Source organism: Stenella coeruleoalba, assembly GCF_951394435.1.
Source record: "Stenella coeruleoalba genome assembly, chromosome: 14".
NCBI lineage: Eukaryota > Metazoa > Chordata > Mammalia > Artiodactyla > Delphinidae > Stenella > Stenella coeruleoalba.
The window spans coordinates 80003192-80023128 of NC_137160.1; the positions used below are offsets into that span (position 1 = coordinate 80003192).

Here is a 19937-nt window from a genome sequence, read left to right on the forward strand (position 1 = left end):
GGCTCGGGAATTCCCTGGCGGTCCAGTGGTTAGGACTCTGAGCTCTCACTGCTAAGGGCCAGGGTTCAATCCCTGGTAGGGGAAATAAGATCTCATAGGCCATGTGACACAGCCAAAAAAAAATTTTTTTTAAATAAATACGTAAAAATAAAGTGGCTCACAGAAGCATTCTATTCTATTTTTAATGGTTTTAAATCAAAATCAAAAACAACCACACAAAGGACTTCCCTGGCAGTCCAGTGGTTAAGACTGTGCACTTCCACTGCAGGGGGCACGGGTTCCATAGGGATGGTGGGGAACTAAGATCTTGCATGCTGTGCGGAGCGGCCAAAAAACAAACAAAAAAAAACCAAACCAACTAGACACTTCTAAAAGCCATTTTTAAAACCCACAAGCCTTCAAAACACAGACATGGGCTTCCCTGGTGGCACAGTGGTTGAGAATCCACCTGCCGATGCAGGGGGCACGGGTTCGTGCCCTGGTCCGTGAGGATCCCACATGCCGTGGAGCGGCTGGGCCTGTGAGCCGTGGCCGCTGAGCCTGCGCGTCTGGAGCCTGTGCCCCGCAACGGGAGAGGCCACAGCAGTGAGAGGCCCGCGTACAGCAAAAAAAAAACAAACAAACACAGACATGATTATAAAAAAGAGCCTTTTTACTGGACAGGCTCAGTCTGAGAACCCTTGGGAGAGATGCAACTGGCACCTCCTCTAAAATCTAAAGGGGTTCCAAGTTTCCTGGGGAAGTCTCTGACATTGTTTACAATCCTTACTTGCTTCTGGCTGGTGAGCTGCATCTCCCTCTCCGTGATCTCGCGGCGGAGATGGTCTACTTCACTTCGCAGCTGTACGATCTCGTCACTGGCGCCAGAGGCCTCATCAAGTTGTTTGGACAAGTAGAAATTTTGGTTGTTGAGCTCAGCATTGTCCTCCGTCAGCTGGTTTAGCTGCTCCTCCAGGTCTGTGATTACCTAAGAGGAAAGGAATCCGGTTACGCAGACAAGCAAGTTGATCTGAAATGAGAAATTGCTTCTAGAGCCATCAGCACTTGAACCTACATGATAATGACGATCAGTGTGCAGCTCACGTTTGCCCATCCAACCCCTGTGAGCCAAACTCAATCTCCCACACCCGCCCCCTTAGCGCCCAAACACACATATGCTGTGGGAGAACAAGAAATGTCTCGGATTCTTCTCTGACTCAGGATTCATCGGGAAAATATGGTAAAAACAAATCAATCAAAAGTGCCTGCCATATGGAAGGGGCAACTTTAAATGAGATCAAGTTCATGGACGATAATAGAATGTGGAAAATGCAAACTGAGGAAAGAGGAATAGTAGAGAGACTGGTATCACAATCTGCTAATTAAGCTAAAACGCCCAGGACACCATCTACAGGACATTATCCTGGGAAACAGTCTTAGAAAGCAAAAGAAAGTTCTTATCATGGAAGACTGAGTGAAGGACACTAAGAGTTAGTTTAATAATATTTTAGGTAATAAATTTAAGTTCATGCAACAAAAGGAAAAAAAAATTTAAGGGACTCTCAGAATAATCCTGAAAAATAATACTGTATGACAGCATCACTTTAAATGGTTCTTATTATGCAGCTGGCTATCAGAAAGTGGGAAGGCATGTATATGAAATTGTCATTTTACTGAGAGAGATTTAATCTGGTTTTACTAAATGATTTCCCTGCTCAATGGCAGAATGATTTCAATTTCAGCGCATTTAGCTTTCCTGTTCTCTTTGCTGAGGTTTAGTACCAGCACTTGCAAAGGGCTTTTATATATAATACTTTAGAAGTTTAAGGGCAATTTTCTAATAATAGTTGGAATGAGGCGCACTGGCGGTAAATTAAATTTTACATAACTAAAAGGAGTAAATTAAAAGGAAATGCCTCTGAGTCTATGGTTAATTGTTTCCCATTTTCAAACCCAGAGTAGACTTAGTTTCTGAAATGTTGCCACTGTTTCCATGACTAACTCCCTATTTTAACCTACTTTGACTATCAATTAAAAAAAAAAATCTTCCCAGGCACATAGAATTAAAGAACGTCAATTAAGTAGATCTGTTCAATGTGGCCACAGCTTTTCATTTTGTTAACTGTGCTGATGAGCTTTTAATGCAGTAAGTGGTCTAGTAATTTGTATTTTAATATCAAAAGCCATGTTAATTCCTACGGTTTGTGTAACGCTATCAGCTACAAGAGGGGGAATAAAGGTTATCTGGTCAGGTTCTTGGCTAAACCTCCTTCATCAGGGTTAAAAAAAAAAAAAAAAAAAAAAAGGAAAAAAACTGCAACTCTGTCACTCCTAGCAGGCACTTCTGCCTCACAGGGAACCCTGTATCACCCTTTGTGTGACGTGGTTAAATCTCCCGAAAGCAGAAACAATGAGTAAACAATGCAGTAAACCCATTCCTTAAGATGGTTTTCCTCCTAGACTGCAAATGTCTCCACTGTGCTTCCTTCTACCTCTGCCCCCAAAGGAAAACAACAAGACTGATGCGGCAAACTGGCCTGGAAGCTGCGCTATAAAATGGATTCTGGAAGCCCCAAATAAGCCACCTGGAACTTGGCTGGGTTGGTTTCTCCACCTGACACGGAGGTAAATACTATATTGACTACCTCCTCTGTTGCTCTGGTTTTAATGTTTTGGCTTTTTCTTGCGTGCTATTCTACTTTAACGCATCATGTGAAATACATGGGATAAAAATTAGTGACCAAGATGTTGAGGCACCAGTGGTGCCCCATGGGGAGCAAACAGACTACAGAAAATCTACCCACATAAGAATATATATGCTGCCAAAATAATTTACTTGTCATTCAAAGACATATTTAAGCCTTTGGGTACCTACTCCCTTTCTTTGACTCATGAAAAAAAAATGCAATTTATAATAAGCCCATTTCTGTCACTTCTTCTCCTCCTCCCCAAATTAGATTATAAAGTGCTAAAGAAGAAGCACTCGAAAAAAGTCAGGGAGGTGCCAAGATTACTACTCTCATTTCGACTGGCCACTGGAGTAGGAAGAGTCCTATTTCCTGTCGTCACCCTGTTTTCAAGGAGTCTCTGACTTCTGTCCACACTTTTTGGTGACTGGCTCTGTATTCTGTCATCATCTCTATGTTGCCTGTTTGACAAGAGGAGGATGAGGTGCTTGCACGAAAGCAGTCGAGGCCTCGTGAAAGCATGTTAGCGCATTCGGACGTTTCGTATGTCCTTCCTGCCCAAAAGCCGTAACACGTTGAGCTTGTGGCTCTGTGGGAGTTGCCAGAGTGTTAGACACACACAGATATTGGGCGGACCTGAGTAAATTAATGATCTCCATGGTTTAAAAAAAAAAAAAGAATAATGGGCTATCTGTGATTTTGAACCAGGTTATAAGCAAAGAGAATTCTTAGGTCTACTTTGTGGGTATATTCCCTCCACACCGAGGGCAAATGATCTGTTTCCTGTATTATGAGTCTCTTAAGCTTTCAACCCCAAGGATAGAAGGCAGGAAAGATAAACTGCAAGGCTGATTCCATCTTAGTGGTAAAAAAAAGATGAGGGAGATAGCTTCATAATGCTAGGGCCAGCAGAGCTTTCTTCTATGCTGTTTTTACAGATAAGAGATCTTGGTACAATTCTAACAGAAAACAGGGATATAAAAAAATTATCTACTCTCAGTATCCAAAAAAAACTTTTTTTAAAGATCTCTATCAGTTGCTTTTTAAGCACACCTCGTGGTTCTGAGATACATGTGTTACCTCTCACACCTGACTGGGCAACCAGCAGAGGGAACGTTACCTGGTAAATGTCCAGGTAAATGTCGGGGGTGAAGACACCAGCCAGACAATGAGTATCGGGCTGAAAAGACACAGGGCTGACATCCTATTTTAATGCCTCATTCCTTCTTGAAGGCAGCTATTTGCATATTATTTATTTTTAATCTTATAGCTGACAGATTGATTCATAATTAAAACCGTGTCATATGCTGGCCCACCAACTCCTCTCCAAAACAGACTTAGGTAGGGTTTTAGGTGCCAGATTGAATCAAGTCCTTTTTTTAAATCTCTTCAAAATATAGAAATGGCCTGAGCTCGAAAATCTTACTGCTCATGAGCTTATTAAAAAAAGCTGCTAACTGGGAGCTCCAATTGATTGAGCTATTATAGGAGTTCCCACCGGTAACAAAGATGACATTTGCCAGCGGCGACAATCCTGGACAGCACCAACGAGAAAGGAACATCTATCGCGCTCTCCTAAAGTGTCTATAAAGCAGCCTTTGAACTTGCGAGAGTATAACTGAGATCTACCATTGCTGCCAAGTGTTGTTCTAAAGTGGTGGTTTTCAAACTTTTTTAAGGAGCAGGACCGTTTTCTACACAAGATTCTGTGGTAAATCCAATATAACAAAATGATAATAGCAACCAACACTGATTAGTGCATTCTGTGGGCCAGGCCCTGTACAAACACCAATGCACCATCTAATTCTTACAGGAACCCCAGGTATTATTACCAAGTTTCGGATTCTATGACTCAGTGTTTCCTAGGTTTTACTGTTTCCGAAATCTGAATGTATATTGCAGCTAAGCAGCTGTCTCTCTTCCCTCACCCAGCCCCGCAAAGAGCAGTAATTAAATGAATTATGCATCTTACAATCAATGGTGTATTGGAATTGAGGACATACAATGTCATCTCATTTCATGGACAAAGAAATGGAGCCTCAGGAGTGTAACATCACATAGGTTACCAAGAGACCAATTTAGAATCTGAACCAGTCTACCTGACTCCAGAGCGTGTGTTTTGGACCCCCAAGCTACCCAGCTGCCGTAGCTGAAATGTGGGTGGGGATCACTTTCTTGGGATCCCCCTCCCACTGGGAGAGGCCCCCAAAGGCTTCTTCACAGAATGCCAGGGGTAAGTAAAGGAAGGATTAGAAGTCACTGTGCCAGAAAAAGCAAATTGGAGGGATAAAGAGAGTACAAAAGTTACATAAGAAAGTAACCAAATTTGTTCTACATATTGGTATATTCCATTAAAACTACACTTGCAATTTTAAAAATGGGGGGGGAGGGAGGATTACAAAGGCACACAAGGAAACTCTTGAGGGTGATGACTATGTTTGTTATTTTGATTGTTTTGCTGGTTTCACAAATATACACACATTTCAAAACTCATCAGGTTATTGTACTCTGATTATTCCTTAAGCTGTAAAAAAAAAAAAAAAAAAAAGATGTTTAAAAAAAAAAAGATGAAAAAAGGAGAAAAGAAAACTCCAGATGAATGGAACAGGATTACTGACGTACACATTTAAAATGCATCCAAGTTTATTTTAGGAAAAAATAGTAATGTTAAAAAAAAAGTCACAGTCCTCAAATGATCTATATTTTATTCAGTGATCATTTATGAGCATGTATGTACTATAAGCACATAACTCTTGTGTAAAATAAGAAACCAAGATAATAAGAAACTAAAAAAGTAAGGCAAAAGAGTAGAGGAACAGAATGCATCAATTCCTCAAGGAAGGGAAGAAATCAACAGATAATGTTAAGGCAAGCTCACCCTAGATCCAGCCACTGGCAACAGGAAATAGACCTAAACTCCATCTGCCAGGTACCTACTAGAGTGAAACAGAGGCACGTCCCATGACCTAGCTATTCCACTCTTGGGTATATGCTCATCAGAAACAAGGCCTTATAGCCGTCAAAGGACCTGTACAAGAATGTTCCTAATAGCTTTATTCCTACCAGAAACAACCCAAACATCCATCAACAGGCGAATGGATAAACGAACTTCAGTTCTATACGCACACTGGAAACACGACACCGTAATTAAAATATAACAAAATCTCGATGGATGCAACAACATGGATGAACCTCAGAGACAATTTAAGGAACAAAAAAAGCTAAACCCAAAAGACCACATCTTCTATGATTCCATTTATATGAAGTTCAAGAACAGGAAAAACTAAGGTGTGGTATCAGAGGTCAGAATACTGGTTACCCTTAGGGCAAAGGACGCTGATGGGAAGAGGAGAGGAGGGAACCTTCTGGGAGCTGAAAAGTTATGTATCTTGATCTTTGTTGTGGTTACACAAGTTGTCTATACACATACAAATCTATCCAGCTATATGCTTAATATTAGTTGCACTTCATGTACTTTGTTGTGTGCATTTTATATCTAAATGAAGCGGGGGGGGGGGAAGAGGGGGGGAGCATATACCAGGACTTAATGCCCCATTTATAGTAGGTAAGGAGGAAAGAAGGAGTTCATTACAAAGAAAAGAAAATATGCCTATAGGAGGTGGAGGGGTGTTTCTGGAAATTTACAGATGCAAACAATACAAATGGAGACAAGCTGACTGAGAACTGCCTAAGGAGGTAACAGAGCAATGAAAGGACCAAAGAAAGGAGGTAGAACCATGAATAAGGACAACATCCCTCCCTTCTGAAAGAGGCCTATTTTAATCCCTCTCTCTGATCAAAAATAGACTCTGAGTTTCCACTGATCCTACCCTATTACATAACCTATGAATGATGCTTATCTGCTCCTGGAACTGACTTCTCTCAATAGAAATAACGACTCCCGAGTCCTAGATTCTGAATTTGCATGTTAGGAAGCCAGATTTTGCCTGTTAGGAAGTTAACACTTGTAGATTCCCCAGTAGAAGAACTTGTTGGTCTTCCCTCTCTGTAGAGGCAGTAGGGTGGAGAAGCCTGACACGTCTAACTGCCCCTTACCATCTGGGGCCAGTCTCAGACAGAACCTTCTAGATTGGAGAAGGAAGGGGAGCTCCAATGGGACTTTTGTTGCAGCTACTGAGATCTATTAGTGGTTCTGCAGTGAGAATTATTTTGACCATTCCAACAAGCCTTCCCCAAACACGAAGAATGGTTTAATTTTTTTTAAACTGGCAGGAACACAAGACACTGAAGTTATCTGAGGCTCAGAAACTTCCAAATCAGTTTGACCGCATTAACTGCTTCAATTTGAAAGTTTATATCAAAAATCAGTCACTGATATTAGAATGAGATGTCCCCCTTTCCTTCTCAGTTTTAGTTTCATGTTATTTTCATCATCTTTGGTTAATACTCACAGTACAGCTGTTACGAAGGGCATCAAATTTGCGCTGGATTTCATCTCTATGTGCCTAAAAGGTAAGAAGTTGATTATAAATTTTTCATAGGGTGGAATACAATTCTACATGCTATGGGTCAAATAAAGAAAATCACAATTTGTCTAAAAAAGCCAAGAACGCTGTTGCAGCTGCCCCAGCACCTTTTTTTCAAAGAATTAATCAAGTCATACCCAACAGGAGAAGCAAAGTTACAGGAATACACAATGCCTATTAATAACATTAACTATTTAGACCACACATCACACCCTGTACAAATATATATTTAACATTCAGATTAAAACTAGGCACTAGTGGAAGAAAGGAAAAAAACATAGGATGAAGTTTTACTCTCTTTTATTTGTCTTCCTCCCCATTCTTTTTTTTTTTTTTTTTTTTTTTGCGGTACGCGGGCCTCTCACTGTTGTGGCCTCTCCCGTTGCGGAGCACAGGCTCCGGACGCGCAGGCTCAGTGGCCATGGCTCACAGGCCCAGCCGCTCCATGGCATGTGGGATCTTCCCGGACCGGGGCACAAACCCATGTCCCCTGCATCGGCAGGCGGACTCTCAACCACTGCGCCACCAGGGAAGCCCTTCCTCCCCATTCTTAATCTTTTCCTCTTCCCTCCAATTGGCTGCCCACCACTGCCCCACCCCCGCCCCCAAGGCTTCTCCCAAGAAAGACACAAACACACATATACAGGACAATAGCCAGGACAAAGTAGGGACTTTTGAAAAATTAAATCCAAAGCTGCTGAGATTCAGAAACCCTACGTAGACCCTGAAGTAAATATAAAGATTTTCACCAAGGCAGAGGCGCTCTAAACCAGTAGCATTCATTCAGCTGACAAGAATATTTTGAGTACATACTACATGGCAGACACTATGGCAAGATACAGCATATCTGGCCTCACCTTCATTCTGGTGCGGACAGGTAGAAAATAAACAAGGGCAGGATTACAAACAGTGACAAGTGTTATGAAGGAACAGTGACAAGTGTTATGAAGGGCCTAGGGAAAAAGAATAAGGGGGGAGAAAAAGAACTCACTTAGATGGGGCAGTCAAGGAGGGCTTCTCTGAAGAGCTGACATTTAAACTGAAACCTGCAGGGTGATGAGGAGCCAGCCATGCAAAGAACAGAAAAGAGCAGAGGGAACAGCATCTGCAAAAACCCTGAGGCAAGAAAGGGTTTGGTGCATTTGGGGAACAAAAAAGGACCTGAGTGGCTAGAGCAGTTTTTTACACTTCAAGCTGTGACTCAAGAGTGAAGATGTCAAGTCAAATTTTTTTGGTTTGTTTTATCCAATGAAATGGAATAAACAGGATACATTAGAAAACATCAGAATGTACCTTGGAGAGTAAAGGTAAGCACCATTGTTGGAAACTTGTTTCAGATACCATAAGTCATCAAGTTTAAGTTGCTATCAATTGTAAGATTTACCACAATTTTATGTAACATTAAGAAAAAGAAGTACTGCCAATGAAACTATGACATGTTTATGTCCTTATGACTACAGAATCATATACAGGCTATAAGATGCATCCTGATTATCCACCTTAAAACTCATTGAAACTCAGTATATAGGATCCCTTGTATGAGACTGCAAGGTAAGATGTATTCTTCTGTGGACTGTGGCCAAAGAACAAAAGAGGGAAAATGTGGCCCAAGCTGATGGTAGAGAGGCAGGCCCAGACCAAGAATCTTTTTTTTTTTTTTTTTTTGTGGTACGCGGGCCTCTCACTGTTGTGGCCTCTCCCGTTGCGGAGCACAGGCTCTGGACACTCAGGCTCAGCAGCCATGGCTCATGGGCCCAGACACTCTGCGGCATGTGGGATCTTCCCGGACCGGTGCACTAACCCGTGTCCCCTGCATCGGCAGGTGGACTCTCAACCACTGCGCCACCAGGGAAGCCCAGACCAAGGATCTTGAAGGCCAAGAAAAGAGTTTGGATTTCATTCAAAATGCAATTAATTGGAGGCCAACAGAGGTTTTAAAATGCAGAGTGACATGGCCTGGCTGTCGTTTTGTGGATGCTGCAGGAAGAACAGAGCAAAACAGGACAAATGTAGAAGGAAGTTCAAAAACTACTGAGGAGGTCGCTGCTGTCATTAAAGGAAGAGAGGATGGTGGCTTGGAGCTGGACGTGACAGAAGATGCAGAGAAGTGGATGGAGGTGAGATCTCTTTTGGAAGCACAGGTAATAAGACTTGTTGATGGACATGGGGGCCAAGGGTTCCTTAACGGACTTTTGATTTGGAAGACAAGGTAGATTACGGCACCATTTGCTTAGCTATGAAAGCCCAAAGAAGAATCCAGTTTGAGGCCAAGGAAAATGTGGTCCTTCGCTTTAAAAAAAAAAAAAAAAATCATCTCTATCGGAGATTAATAAGTAATAAATGCTGGAGAGGGTGTGGAAAAAAGGGAACCCTCCTACACTGTTGGTGGGAATGTAAATTGATGCAGCCACTATGGAGAACAGTATGGAGGTTCCTTAAAAAAATAAAAATAGAGCTACCATATGATCTAGCAATCCCACTCCTGGGCATATATCCAGAGAAAACTCTTAATTCAAAAAGATATATGCACCCCAGTGTTCATAGCAGCACTATGTACAATAGCCAAGACATGGAAACAGCCTAAATGTCCATCAGCAGATGAATGGATAAAGAAGATGTGGTATATACACAATGAATACTACTCAGGCATAAAAGAAGAATGAAATAATGCCTTTTGCAGCCACATTGGATGGACCTAGAGATTATCATACTAAGTGAAGTAAGTCAGACAGGGAAAGACAAATATCATATGATATCACTTATATGTGGAATCTAAAGTATGATACAAATGAACTTATTTAGAAAACAGAAACAGACTCACAGACATAGAAAACAAACTTATGGTTACCAAAGGGGAAAGGGCAGGGATAAATTAGGAGTTTGGGATTAGCAGATATAAACTACTACATACAAAATAGATAAACAACAAGGTCCTACTGTATAGCACAGGGGACTATATTCAATATCTTCTAATAAATCAAAATGGAAAAGAATATTTAAAAAAATGTAGCTGAATCAATTTGCTGTACACCAGAAACACAATACTGTAAATCAACTATACTTCAATTTTTTTAAAAAAAGAAAAAGGTCTACAAGAGAAGTAAGTCAAAAAATTCAGCACCTAGCCTGTCAATGCAGGGGACACGGGTTTAAGCCCTGGTCCGGGAAGATCCCACATGCCGCAGAGCAGCTAAGCCTGTGTGCCACAACTACTGAGACTGCGCTCTAGAGCCCACGGCCACAACTACTGAGCCCGAGTGCCACAACTGCTGAAGCTGCGTGCCTAGAGCTCATGCTCTGCAACAAGAAGTCATGCAGTGAGAAGCCCATGCACCGCAACGAGGAGTAGCCCCCACTCGCCACAACTAGAGAAAGTCCATGTGCAGCAATGAAGACCCAACGCTGCCAAAAATAAATACATACATACATAAATAAATAAATTTAAAAGAAAAATTCAGCACCTAATTTAGCTGTGATGTATTCTCTAAATATGTCTATTTTGCCATAGATTTATATTTTAAGTTTATAACAGCAGATTAGCCACCGCAGAAAAAAAGATTAGTGAACTTGAAGACATAGCAACAGAAACTATCCAAGATGAAATACACAAAGAAAAAAAAAAAGATGTAAAAAATGAACAGAGCATCAATGAGCTGTGAGACAACTCCAAGGAGCCTGATATACATGTAATCAAAGTCCCTGAAGGAGTGTAGGGGTGAGACAGAAAAAAAATTTGAAGAAATAATGGCCACAAATTTTCCAAAGTCAATGAAAAAATAAATCCATAGATGCAAAAAGTTAAATGAGCCCTAAGCACAGGAAACATGAAGGAAATTAAGCTAAATCACATCATAATCAAACTGCTTAAAACCAGTAACACAGAGAGAAAAAGCTTGGGCTTCCCTGGTGGCGCAGTGGTTGAGAGTCCACCTGCAGATGCAGAGGATATGGGTTCATGCCCTGGTCCGGGAAGATCCCACATGCCGCGGAGCGGCTGGGCCCGTGAGCCATGGCTGCTGGGCCTGCGCGTCCGGAGCCTGTGCTCCGCAACGGGAGAGGCCACAACAGTGAGAGGCCCGCATACCAGAAAAAAAAAAAAAGAAAAAAGAAAAAGCTTAAAACCAGCTAGAGAAAAAAGACAAGTTACTTATAGAGAAACAAAGAGAAGAAAGATTTCTCCCAGTGAGGTTGGAGGGGTTTTGGAGGGGAGTAAGCTAGAAGACAGTGGAACAACATCTTTAAAGTACTGAAAGGAAAACAAAAACAAAAATCTGTCAACCTAGAATTCTATACCCAGCAAAAATGTCTTTCAAAAATGAAGGCGAAATAAAGACCTTTCCAGACACACAAAAGCTGAAAGAATTTGCCACCCACACACCTGTACTATAAGAAATGTTAAAGGAAGTCTTTCAGGCAGAAGATGACAACCAGAGACTTAAATCTACACAAAAGAATGAAGAGGACTGGAAAAATGTAAAACAAAACAAAAATCAGTAATTGCACAGACGGACTTACAGATTCATAAATTAAGAGTTATCACTTAGAATCAACTCAAATAATTAGCCCCTATTTTCATGAACTAATTTAATAGATTATGATTTTTTCCCCAAAACTGTGTTTTGCCTAATAATGATATGAGAGATTTATTAATTTAATGGGGCAAGAATACAATTTATCCAAATTAGGAACGTGGCTATTTGTATCACTGATGAATCTCATTTGTGAGTATCCTAAAGGAAGAATCCTTAGGTTAGTAAACTCTAGAGCAGGAATGAACACCTTTTTTCTTGTAAGGATCAGATAGTAAATATTTTTGGCTTTGAAGGCCACTCAGTCTCTGTCACAACTACTCAACTCTGCCCTCACAGCACAAAACCACCCACAGACAATATGTACACAAATGGGTGTGATTGTGTGTGAATAAAATTTTATTTACAGGAAGCAGACTAAATTTGGCCCACTGGCTATAGCTTGCCAACCTCTACTCTAAATGACTATTTGGTGTGAAATTACTCAGACAGAAACAGGAAGCTGAAGGTGGAGTTAACTTCTTCAAAGCCTAAGCAATGATTATAAAAAAGCTTTCTGGCCTAGACTGAGGGATAGAAGACCTGTTCCACTTTGACTAATAGCAAAGTTTCCAAATAACACCACACCAGTAGAAACTTGCCTAACTGCCCCACAGTAGCCTGAAATTTCAGTCACTAATATTTCTATTATAATTTACCATCATGAGGCCTTTGGATCACTCTGACACATCAAATGACACTCCTCTTTGAGGGTATAATGTAAGGAACTACTATGGCTTTTGATTTATTATTGACTGAAATATAAACACAAAATGTAGTTGTGACTGTTGTGACTGCTGGAAGTACTGTAACAATCACTGAACTGATCTGAGCTTTAAAATGGCAAGAAACATGTTTTATGTTCCTTTGAAATAAGTTGTAAAACAAATGCACAAAAAGTCACATTATATATAAAGGTAATAAAATATGTAACACAAGCTTTGGATTCTCTCAATGAAATATCTGAGTGTTAATTAGGTGTTAGAAGCTACAGGGAATAAATATTTACCCGCTTAAAAATTACTGAGGACCCCAAAGGGCTTTTGTTTATGTGAGTTATGTCTATCTCTATTAACCACATTAGAAGTTAAAGCAGATTTTTTCAAACATTTATTATTTTTTTAAATAAAAGTATTGCTTTTGCACCATCGGTGCAAATGTTAACACAATGAAAAACACCACATGACAGCTTAGTATTATTATGAAAATAACCTGAACTTGGGGACCCCCCACGGAGCCACAGACACCCCCCACAACTTGAGAACCACTGACCTAGGGGTTGGGTGGCAAGAGGCAGAAGGGACAGGCTGCATCCTGGAAATCAGAGAGGCACTCACTTTGGGGAGTATTTATGTCTTCTTTAATTTTAAGGAAAGTTACAAGAGGAATGAAGAAAAGAGAACTATTATGCAACCTTGATGAGAGAAAATACCTGTAGAACTGTGCAAAGGAAACATGTGTTTAGGTGTCTGACCGCCTTCTGGGATCCACCGTCAGGATCCTAGAACACAGGCTTCCACACATCCACCCCTTTCCCTGGGAAGGCAGGCACCAAGCAACACTGTCACCTTAAGTGACCCAATTTCACATCTCGCCTATCGTGCCGATGGGTTACTAATTCAATACAACAATTGATAGTTATGTAAAAGAGAAAAAGAGAGGTGCACTGACTAATGATTTTAACAAATCAAAGAGGATGACTCTGGGATCCCACCATCACGCTCTGCTGGGAGAATCCCTTTCTGGAGTGTCTCTAGCTTTTGACTTGATTATTCAGCATTAGTCATTTAACAAAATCAGTAAAAGAACGTGAGGACAGGGACATGAAACGTGTTTGTGGGGCCATGCTGGTGGGCACGAAGCCCACACGTTCCTCTACCCCGCGGCCCCATTCAGAGCAACGCTCCCATCACGTCGCACGTCTGCATGCAATGAAGTGTGCAAGCTCAAATTCTCTTCCACAGAAGAAGGCACTACACGGAGTCTTTTTTTTTTTTTTTTAAAGATTTTTTGATGTGGACCATTTTTAAAGTCTTTATTGAATTTGTTACAATATTGCTTCTGTTTTATGTTTTGGTTTTTTGGCCCCAAGGCATGCAGGATCTTAGCTCCCCAACCAGAGACTGAACCCACACCCCCTGCGCTGGAAGGCGAAGTCTTAACCACTGGACCGCCAGGGAAGTCTCTACATGGAGTTATAAATTTCAATTCCAGGTGGAAAATTCTCTCTTCCACCAATAAGCACTGAAGCATCTTAAAAGCATGACTTTTTGTTTAAATCTGACTCTCTTGCTGCTGTCCACCTTGACTCAATCTCAGCTTTTAATGGCCAGTGAATTTCAATGCAAATGCAATTGACAGGGTGGGTAAAGGGAGAATGGGAAAAAAGAAAGCCTGAGGAAGACCAACAATGGCAACTGGTGGCCTCTACCACACTTCTTCAATGGAGAGCTTCCATTAACTGTGCTCCATCAATTTTTGGCCCAGGGGCAGAAGCCAAACAGGGTAACTGCTCCCCTCCCAGGTGAGGAGGTGGCCACCTCTTAGAATTAAAGCAATAATAGCCCATTTGACTATTTCCTTTTCTTGATAAAACAGCCTACTATGAAGCAAACAAGCCTCCTAGGAGATCATTTTAGATCCAGCTGGTTGAATTTGATTGATGCTTACGTTGGCTCTGAACTTGGGCCAGAACAATGAGAGAGGGAGAGTCAGGGTACTGCATCTGTGACCATTTTCTCTCTCTCTCTCTCAGAAAATACATTCTTCAGAACAAATTCAACAAAGCCATTCAGGCAACATCCACCTGTGGTCCATGACCAGATTTATGGGACATAATCAAGAGGAGGGGAGAGGAAAAACCCACAGCCTTCAAACTGAACTGAGGCAAATTGATGTGAGGTTTGGATTCCTGCATGATGGGCTTACGAACAGCTGTTTGACCAAAGGCACTTTCCTGTCATCATTGTGAACAAGCCCTATTTTCCAAGGGATCCTCATCTGTGAGAGTCGTAGAGCCCTAGTTTCCAGACCTAGGGAGGTTTGTTTCTTTCTTTCTTTTTTTTTTTTAAGATGCTCTGAGGCAGTGATCTCATCTGACTAAATTAAGTCGTGACTTGCTGCTGTGCAGGCGTCCAGCAGCCATTAGACACAGCACATTCCAACCAGCAGCAAGACAGGACTGAAAAACTAATTTCCCCACAGATAAACAGCAGCGACACAAGCTCTACTGTATACCCTCCTCCTTCCAAACGGGCAGGGTAAGACGCATGACCACCGCCTCCCTCCCAATTCCAACAGAGTAGAGAGGTAAATGTTTCCTTCTCCTCCACTCCATGGTAAAAGGATTTGAGGGATTACAGGCCAGTCCCCTGGGAAGAAAAAGCTAAAGACACAGCACTAGGCGCACAGTGAGGACTCATTAAGTACAGATTAAATGACTGACGTCTCCTTCTTTCAGAGCTGGGGTGGTTCATGTGGGGGGAAATATTAATATACAAGGCATTAAATATAATAGTGGTTGGATTTTAGGTGTCTCTTTTAGCAGCTAAGAAATGCCATCTGGCTGTCTCTCTCCACATCCACCCCACTCCAGAAAGTGTATACGCCTTCTTGGCGTATATATTCATTTCATTCTTACCTCCATTTTTTTCTTCTATGACTTCTTTTCTCTTAGACTTTTCTTTCTTATTCGATCCTGTTATACTGTTTCGTATCTTTCCAAACTGTTTCCAATCCATTTTTGAAACAGGGCAGAATATAAACAAAGAGACACTAACTATTTTCTCCAAACCAAATACTGGGGGCACATGGCATCATTTAATGAGCGTTTTCATAGAGAAAACATTGGAAACTAAGGTTGCAACCAATATCTGAACTTGGCGTAAGTCCTGGATAATCCAGGATGCACAAGCATCTTCTATAAAGGAGTTACTTTGTATCCCCAGAATCCTGGAAGGCCCTGTATCCTGGACTGGTCCATAAAGACCCTGGCACTCTCAGATCATGTTCCCAATTTGGTCCCCAAACACCCAACAGTGGTAGATAACTTCTAAGAAGGAAATTAGTTAAAAAAATATATATTTTTATATATATATGTATATATACATACACACACGTATTAGTTTTAAACAGGGTAAATCATAAGCAACAAAAGTGCATGATCATCTGCAGAAGTAACCCCACTCTAAGAGATGTTTAGAGGTGTTTGCTGATGGAGATGGGGACAGGATCCAAAATGAGTCAGAATGAATAAGATACCCATTTGGTACCTTATTGAAAAAGACTCTGAACATCAGCTGCATTGTGCCCTGCCCACAGAAGGGGGTACCCTGACCAGCAGGCATGAGTGTGCCCGTCCACTTGGCAAGTACAGTATGTTACCATTAGAAATGTATGCACTTGGTTGATACCAGCCATTAAACTCATTCAGCTCTCTGTGCCCAGAGTCCAGGTCCACCAAGCAGCCTTCCAAGAGAAATGGGATTTATAAGTAGATTTCTCTGAAGGGGAAGAATGTGAAGCTTATCCTGGTCAACTTGGCGGTTGTATTTCCCTCTGTAAAGCTGGTAAATTGGCATTTTTACATGTAAAATTCTGTCAGTTTTGTTAGCCTGGGTCAGTCCGTGTGAGAAGGATCAACTGTGGGAGATTGGCCAACGAAGTCACATTTTGAGACTTGCAGAAAGAACTAAGGTCTAAATCCAGGGGCCGCCCACCAACAATATACCTCCTGAGAACACTCTTCATGTGAGCAAACCAGTCTCTCAGAAAGAGCAGGGAAGCCAGGTCCCTTTTAGAGAAACAATCTCTCATTCATTAGAATCATTTCCATCCAGAACCTACCAAATGCATACTATAAAGACTCGAAACAGAATCTACAGCTTGAAAAAAAAAAGGAACACAAATGAGGTTAACCAAAACAAAAACAAAAATATGGTAGAAAGACTACTGTAAGATATAAGATTATTATTTTTTTAATGTTTATTGAAAACTAAAGTAGAAGACCCAAGTAAACAGACTTTGGTTAAGCTAAAGTTTAAAATATAGTGATGATTATTTTAAAAAGAGGGAAATGCATAAATAAAGGAGGGACTTTTCAAGATCCTTAGGAAAGCTCAGATATTGCCCAGTTGATCTAGTTTACTAATTCCAAAGAGGAAGCAGCCTACATAAGCCAATTTTCTTCCCATTAAGCATCCCTCTGGTTTATTTTTTCTCTCTTGGCATTTCTGAGGGTAAGCAAATATTCTCAGCTCTACACTCATCCTACCGTGAGCGCCTGGATCTCTTCTTCTGCTTCCGCTGTTGTCTCTTCCAGCTCTGTCTTTGCCTGGCGGAGCTGGCTCTCCAGAGCTGCCCGGGCTGCCTGCAGGGCTGTCAGCTGAGACTCGCGCTCCTGCAGAGAGAGCTGCAGCTCCGTGAGCTGACGCTTGAGCTCCAGTTTCTGCTCTTCATGCTCTAGACTGACCTGAGACAGAGAGAGAGATGCTCGTTGACCTTAACTGAAGAGAAAGCCAAGACGCAACCTGCCATGCAATCTGCATCTTAAATTTGGTCATGGAATCAAATTCTCAGCACTCAACTGAGAAGGAAAAAAAATGCAATAAAACAGCTCTGACTTTGATAAGTCTCAAAAATCAACAGGAGTGAGAACACATAAGAGTATATACAACATATATTATCAATACAAACCATCCCTTCCTTTCATATATTCGAATGCTTGGGAAAGCTTCTAAAAAAGAAAACCACACAGCAAGAATCCCCTATGAAAATGATGATGGTTGTTCTTATTAGAAAAAAGTTTAAAAGTAAACAGATATAAATAACATTGTATTAGTAACAAGGACACCTTTAGAATGGGAGTACAAGTGGAACAACAGACTGAATTCTACTTATTTTAAATATTTCTGCTCTGATTTGTTCTGATTAGGTAACCCAAATGAAGGTCATATTGTGTACTAATCATTCTTCCCTCCATCTGCCCATCTATCCATCTATCTACTCAACCTTTCGTCCATTCAAGAAAAATTTACTTGGGACTTTCCTGGTGGTCCAGTGGGTAAGACTCCACGCTCCCAATACAGGGGGCCCGGGTTTGAATCCCTGGTCAGGGAACTAGATCTCACATGCACGCCGCAACTAAGAATCCATATGCCGCAACTAAGAAGTCCGAATGCTGCAAGTGAAGATCCCGCATGCTGCAACTAAGACCCGGCACAGCCAAAATAAATAAATAAATAATGAATAAATAAATAAGTATTAAAGGTACTCACTATTAACATAAAAAAAAGAAAAATACAATTTACTTGGCAAATTCTGTGTAAAAGGAAATACGGAGATGAAAAATAGTCTCTGCCTTCAAGTTGGGGAGAAAAATAAAAACCAACCATTGCCATACATTGTGGTCGAGTGCAATGGTCAGGAGATGCAGGGATGTGATGGGAACACAGCAGAGGGGGAGAGGAGGTGACTGGGGATCTCTGTGTTGAAGAATCCAGGAGCCAAACAAGCATCTAAGAAGGGAAAGAAAATTCCAAGCAGAGGAAGCAAGACGTCCAAGGCATGGAGATGCGGGAGACCCCGGCACATCTGCTGACGTAACCAACACTGACAAGCTGTCCTAGGGACCAGACCCTGCGTCAGACATGGGGATGCCAAGCAAATAAGAGATGCTTGCTGCCCTTGGAGAGCCCACTGAAAGCGAAAGGGTACAAGCTAAACATGAAAGGCCATGGGGACCCAAAGGACATCCCATCCAGCTCCAAGGGGATGGAGAAGGCTCCCTGGAAAAGGTGACACCCAAGTCCCAAAGGCCATAGGCATGAAGAGGAGAAAGACTTTAAAAGATTCAGCCTAGAGAACTGACAGGATGTAGTGGTTAACTCAGAGTGGGACAGAGAACAAAGGACAGAGAGGAGGCAAATGTGACACCTACGTTGCTGGGCATCTGAATTACACAGACAGACCACTGGCCACGACAGGGGACAGGAGAGGAAGGGCCAATCTGAGGATAAGGGTAAGAAATTCACTCTTGACACGTTGAATGTGAGCTGCAAGGGAGACATCTGAGTGGAGGTGTCCAGTGTCTACTGGGACAACAGGTCAGAAACTCAAGAGACAGGTCTGGGCGGGTCGGCTGGATCTGGGAGCCCTTAAGAAGTCCACGGCAGCCGAAGCCAAGGCTATGATCTCTCTCTAGTGAGGATGACGAGGAGAACAATGGCTGCGGCGGTGGCGACAACGATGATGTGACAGCAGCAGGTGTAGTACCCATGTACAGCGTGCCAGGCACTGTCTTCACCCATTTCATCGTCCTAACAACCCAACAAGGATGGTATGACTATGACCTCTATTTTACAGACAAGCAAACTGCGGCCCCGAGAGATTCAGGAACTGAGAAGACGTCACACAGCTAAAAAGTGGCAGGGTTAACTACTTACTGTTGGTCTTATTAAAAGGCCAGCAGTCGGAGGAGGCTGCGACTCTGCTAGCATGCCTGAAAACTCCCAAGGCCACTTGGCAAAACCATGAGAGGCCGGTGACATCACTGTCACACTTCAGGAGGAAGTTGGGGAGCAGAATGCTGTCCGATGCAGGAAGAACCCAGGGGCCCTGCGCCACACACGCTGCTGGAAAACTGCTAACACTGCACCCACAGGCTGGGGGGAAGGACGCCCAGGACCCTTGCAGGTGGGTCAAACCCGAGGCTGAGGCCTCTACCCTCAATCTCAATGGCAGCAGGTGGCAAAGAGAAGGCGGACCGCCTGGCTAGATTTAAAGCTAAACTCCAGGAGAAAATATGTGCAAACAAAGTGACTGACAAGGGATTAATCTCCAAAATATACAAACAGCTCATGCAGCTCAACGTCAAAAAAACAATCAACCCAATCAAACAATGGGCAGAAGATCTAAACAGACATTTCTCCAAAGATGGCCAAAAAGCACATGAAAAGATGCTCAAGATGGCTAATTATTAGAGAAATGCAAATCAAAACGACAGTGAGGGGCTTCCCTGGTGGCGCAGTGGTTGGGAGTCCGCCTGCCGACGCAGGGGACACGGGTTCGTGCCCCGGTCCGGGAGGATCCCACATGCCGCGGAGGGGCTGGGCCCATGAGCCATGGCCGCTGGGCCTGCGCGTCTGGAGCCTGTGCTCCACAACGGGAGAGGCCACAGCAGTGAGAGGCCCACATACCGGGAAAAAAAAAAAAAAAAA

General features: G+C 42.2%; 1 protein-coding gene across 1 annotated transcript in view; it reads right to left on the bottom strand.

The window, feature by feature from the left end:
* Nucleotides 1–19937, bottom strand: part of CIT (citron rho-interacting serine/threonine kinase) — a 168948-nt gene that overhangs the window by 33995 nt on the left and 115016 nt on the right. Inside the window, 3 exon segments of the mRNA XM_079943395.1 lie at nt 770–967; nt 7079–7132; nt 16994–17191. Coding sequence (XP_079799521.1) covers nt 770–967; nt 7079–7132; nt 16994–17191 — 450 coding nt within the window.